This window comes from Silene latifolia, chromosome 8, assembly GCF_048544455.1.
Source record: "Silene latifolia isolate original U9 population chromosome 8, ASM4854445v1, whole genome shotgun sequence".
In the NCBI taxonomy this organism is placed as follows: domain Eukaryota; kingdom Viridiplantae; phylum Streptophyta; class Magnoliopsida; order Caryophyllales; family Caryophyllaceae; genus Silene; species Silene latifolia.
The window spans coordinates 61,163,352-61,168,835 of record NC_133533.1 but is presented as its reverse complement, the minus strand read 5'-3'; the positions used below and the strand labels follow the sequence as shown (position 1 = coordinate 61,168,835).

At 43.0% G+C, this 5,484-nt stretch overlaps 1 protein-coding gene across 1 annotated transcript; it reads left to right on the top strand.

Annotated features, from left to right (window-relative positions):
- Positions 1-4,696: 4,696 nt before the first annotated feature.
- LOC141595263 (uncharacterized) lies at positions 4,697-5,248 on the top strand. The gene has a single exon (XM_074415227.1). It carries the CDS (start codon positions 4,697-4,699, stop codon positions 5,246-5,248), a length of 552 nt encoding a protein of 183 aa, XP_074271328.1.
- Positions 5,249-5,484: the final 236 nt, after the last annotated feature.

Genomic DNA, 5,484 nt, shown 5'->3' with positions numbered 1-5,484 from the left:
TGACTCATATTTGTGCACATTTAGTCCCCGAACTAGCCTCGTTCCTATGCTTTCTAGTGCTATTTAGGGTCATTTCTTATCTTTAGTTCCCTACTTTACATATTCTTTGAGGTTTTGTATCCTTGGTAGGAGAGGATCACTAACCTTACACTTATGGAGCAAAGTAGAGCTAAATGGATCGCATCTAATGACCAAGCATCAAAGGAGAGACCATTACTAAAGGCCTAAGTGAATAAATGAAGTAGAAATGGGCAATGATGAAGAGCCTCACGACCTACCCACGATCCCCACAGATCCTTGGGAAGTCAAAGAAGAAAAAGAAGAAGAGCTGAGCAAAAGATCTGGGCGTCTCAAGCTTGATCCGGGCGTCTCAGACATCAATCCAAGCGTCCCGAGCCCAGATCGGGCGTCTCATGGCTCAATCTGAGCGTCTCAACCTCAAGACGAGCGGATCATTGGGCAGAATGAGTTTGCTTCAATCCATAATCCGGGCGGCTCTCTCTAGGACTTGCAAAGCACTAATCATCTTCTTAGGGACTTAATCGTCATTTAAGACCTTAGTTACCCTAATACTTGTACTTAGTATAAATACCCCATTGTGTTAGGGGATTAAAGATAGAAGTTTACCTAGTTAGAATTTAACATTAATCAAGTTGTAATCTCTTAATTCCTCTTTAATCCTTCAAGTGTTCTTAGTTTTAGTTTGGGTAATTTGAAGATTATTTGGGTTTATTGAAGACTTGACAACTCTTCATCATTCATCAAGTGTTCTTCTATTATTCTTTTCTTATTAATTGGATCATCCTCATTTTGGTATAATTCTTTTTACCCTTGCTTATCTATTTAATCATTTACCATGTAACTTTGCTAATATGATTGACACCTTCATTAGCATGTTTACCATAGTCATGAGTGAGTAGTCACCTAGCTAGGGGTAATAGGGGATTAGGGGAACTATAACATGGGAGTAGATCTATACTTAATCTAATTTATTATCATATGATTGCTTGCTTGTTGTAGTGTTATCCTATGCACATTTTATGCTTGATGAAATGCTAAACTATGAAACCTTGCATTTATTACCCATCTCTTATCTATTCAACGAGACGTGTAAGACATAAACTAACTCGAGTCTTGTTAGACCATGCATATAAGTGAATAGGAAGAAAGTAAGTCGACTTGTAGGTGTTGTACCGTCTAGACGACTCATCTCCGGGACCCAAATCTTCCTATGAACCGTAAGACATAAACTAACTCGGTTCCTCTACAACAATAATTGCTTACAACTATGAAAACATGTTTGTATGATCACCACCATGAATCCCCCTATGATCCCATGACACCCTAGTGCCTTAATCTATCATTTACAAACACCCACTTTATTTTCTTGTTTTGCTTTCACTTCTTTACATTCCATTATTGTTGTAGTATAGTTTGATACCTCATATCTCAACCCAATTTGTGACACCCTAAGACACAGCTTTCTACAACCGATAACTTAATTCAATACCCATCCTTTGGGATCCGGCCTTTACTTACCGCTCTACTAAGAGTAGTTTGTTTAGTTATAAATATTATTTTGTTTGGTTGACTTAGACGACAAAGTTTCAAACCGCACCAGCTACCCGTATCTACCAGGACCTTCCTAACTGTGCAATTGGCCATTGACAATGTTATGATAAGTGCATCGTGGTGCTCCTTATTTTTATGAACATCTTCCTGATTGAAGGTGACGGCAGGCAGGTCGCTGTGGGAAACTCTGCAGGAGGTTTCTGGCATGTCACCCTTGGTCTTAGTAGCGTGTCTCTTTATCGCCGAATATGTCAATCCACTTAGGTCTGAGCCGACTGTTATCACGTTTATTATTTTGGTGCATATAGGTGTTGTGGAAGGCTTAGCCTATTTTGCAGAACCCACTTTATCCTGCTGCTTTCCCCCACGTGGTAATAGGTGGCTCAGTTCCCCTTGTTCGCATAGGCGCTTGATCTCTCTGCGCAGAGTATAGCAATCCTCTGTAGTGTGCCCAATATCATAATGGAACTCGCACTTCTTATTGTTGTCTTTCCTCTAGGCTTGTCCTTCTATCGGCGGCATAGGCTACCTTACTCCATCGCCCATTTCCATTAGTGCTTTCAGAATTCCCCCGATACAAGTTGTGAACCCATACTCCGCTAGCGTAGGAAGCTCTTGATTTTCGTCTCTATTGTCGATTCTGTTCACTCCTCTGCCATATAGTTTGTATCTCTCTTCTTTCTTCCTAATGGGTTGCTTCTTGCCCGATTTCTCTATGGCTGATGTACTGGATACACTTGGCGCGCTTGGTATGCTTGCTCTGGCGAGCATATCTTCTTCCAATCTGATTGTTGCAGCAGTTTTTCTTTGACTGCTTCAAAGCTGTGAGAGGGATGCATTGTCAGCAGTTTATAAAGATTTGAATCATTGTTCAGGCCTCTCCTGAATGCTTCCACGATTGTCGACACATCACACTCCCGTACTGCGACCTTTTCATTATTGAACCTGGTGTTGAACTCTCCAATCGTCTCGTTGGCGCCTTGGACTTTTCGGTATAAGTCGCCAGCGTGCTTTTGTGGCTTCCTGCTGCTAGCAAAATGCTGAGTGAACGCATTTACTAAGTCGGCAAATGTGGATATCGACCTGTTAGGTAAACTTACAAGCCATCGGAGTGCGGGCCCCGATAATGTTAGTCAGAACCCCTTACACACGCAAGCTTCCTTTACATGCCCAATGACCGTTACTGTCATCATATTTTGTTTTTACCAGCTCACGTGATCAAAGGGGTCCGTCGTGCCGTCAAACAGAGTCATGTTTGGGTTGTTGAATCCCTTTGGCATGGCGACGATATTGCGTCCACGAATGGCGAGTCTGCGTAGCTATCAGGTCCTATCTTCTCAAGTGTAGGTGGCATCCCTGGGACTCTGCTTAACATCTCTTTTAGTTCTAGGTACTGCTGGTTCGTTAGGTTCCCTGAGTCTGCGTTGTGGCTGCCGGCTGGCTGTTGTTGATTATGAGTACTGCATCCTGATAAGAGCTCCCCAATGTTTTGGCTATGTCTATTATCCAGGGGGAGGCGGGTTGACACTATGAGTGCTTCCGGACGCCAGCCTACTTTTGGACTGCCTACAAATTATTTGGTTTATTATAACGAAATTACTGTCTGGAGTATTACCTGGTGCCATTTATGCGTTGTTAGCAGGCTGCCAGCTATCTGGTGTTAGATATCCTAGCCACTGTGGGATTATTCTTTCTCCTGGCAGCACTATTGTCAAATCTAGTCTAGTAACCAAATCGGCTGGGATCTGTCGTGGTTGATTCCTGCCGCTTGATGCCCCCTGCGAGGACTCCACTACCGAGGTCTGGTTTCCACCCTCTGTGCTTGCTGGCGTGCTTGCTTGTTGCTTCAGGAGATCTATATGTGCCCAGAGCTCCATGTTTCTCCTCGTTGCTTGGGCTTCTGCCTTCCTTTGGTCTTATCGCATACTTTCCATTACTTTATACAAATTGTCCATGCCGCTAAGCGGAGTCTGTGTTGGACTTGGCGGCGGGGTGAGACTCATGCCGCCTGATCCCTTATCCAACTTGGAGTGGGCTCCTATAGTAGAAGTTTTGGGAGGTAAGGTGACCTTAGCCACGGGTCTGGCTCTCGATGTGTGCCCGGGTGCTTGAGTTTGAACCGTTAAAGCTGGATTCTGGATGGGGTTTAGTGGTATCAACGGCTGATGACCTCCTGGCCCGGCTGGTGATGTTGATGATGCGTTTTTGCTTCCGTCCATTCCGTATTGAGTAATTAATGACGACCACAATGCCCCACGGTGGCCGCCAAACTGTTTTGGTATTTTTCTACCGAATTAGGTTAAACTAGGTCAAAGTGGTCTTATGCGTTATGTGAGGAATCGATGATGTTTGTATGGTTGACACGTATGTAAATAGAGACATAAATAAAAGATTAACACAAGAGACTTGGTGACGCGGAAAACCCAATGTGGGAAACAACCGCGGGAAAGAGACGGGACCTTTCCAAGGATTGCACTAGCTTTTAATATGGAAGACGAATAAAAGGATGGCGGCACGGTTATCTAGCTAGTACAATATGTAGGGTTTGTATGTGTATGAATGAATGTTATTTCTCCCTTTCTTTGCCATATATATATATATATATATATATATATATATATATATATATATAGAGGCGGGATCTCGTGAGTTTGGTTCTTACGGTGAGTTGTAAGTTTGTGTGCTCACAAATCTCAGCCATTAGATAAAAAGAAATAAATGGCTGAGATTGAATCTAATATTAACAAAAACAGACGATATAAAGGTGGACAACTTCAATATCTAAACATCAAAATAAACTCATACGTGGTCCCATCTCTAAACCCAAAAAAAACTCCCAAAATCTTGAAATTCACCCAAAAAAATAACAACCCAGATTCTGCTTGCGTTCCTGATCTTCAATGGAATTTATAGTCATCATCAGATTCATCATGGTAATTATTATCTGGTCATCATCTCCAGATTCTGCTTGCGTTCATCACTTTTGGTTGGTTGCGGGTTCGGCTTGGGCATGAGGATACGATTGGTTGACTTGGTTTCGATTCCGAGTTCGAAAATGGTGGTGGTCGTGCCGTCTGTTGCTGGCGGTCATGGTGACTAGCTTGACTCCAGTACCGAGATGTAGATGCGGGCATTAGATGAGGCGGAGGTGTGGAAGCTTGGGAAGAGGAAGCGCGCGACGAAGCATATTGTGGTGGAGATGATACGAGATAATTATGAGATACAGAAAAGTTTAATTGAGAACGAGGCAGATGTAGGGGATGTGGATACAGATGATGGGGCGAACGAGGCGGAGGAATACGAGAGCTGGAAAGCGAGAGAGATAGCGAGGATAAAGCGTGATCGAGATCCTAAGATTAAGATGAAGGAGAAGGAGGAGATTGAGAAGGTTAGGAATATGACGGAAGAGGAAAGAAAGAAGACGAAGTCAGGACGGAGTTGTGCGCCTAAGAAGAAATGGACATTTCTGCAGACGTATCGTCATAAGGGAGCATACTTTCAGAGTGATCCTGATGATGCGATTTATTGGCGGGATTTCTGGGCGCCCACTGGGGATGATAAGCTTAATAAAAGTATTTTGCCCAAGGTTATGCAGGTTAAGAACTTAGGTAGGAAGGGTAGTACTAAATGGACTCACCTTGTTAATAAGGATACTACTGATTTGTACAAACAATGATCCTTTACGGTCCAAGTACAACTCCAAAATGGCTGGCATGAATACACTGATTGCAAATAGTAATTTGAATTGTATGTAGAACTGTTTTTGGGCAAGGAAATGGCAGCATTTGGTATGGTGAAGGGATCAGGCCAATGACCTTGGTCTGTCTTTTGTTTTGGATCTCGTACATTTCCTCAAAATTTGTTCAATTTGTTACTTAGACCCGCTTTACTTGCCTCGCCTCGATCCATCTT

Excerpts from the sequence above, each read along its gene's own strand:
- LOC141595263 (XM_074415227.1), top strand. The coding sequence starts at position 4,697 with ATGCGGGCATTAGATGAGGCGGAGGTGTGGAAGCTTGGGAAGAGGAAG.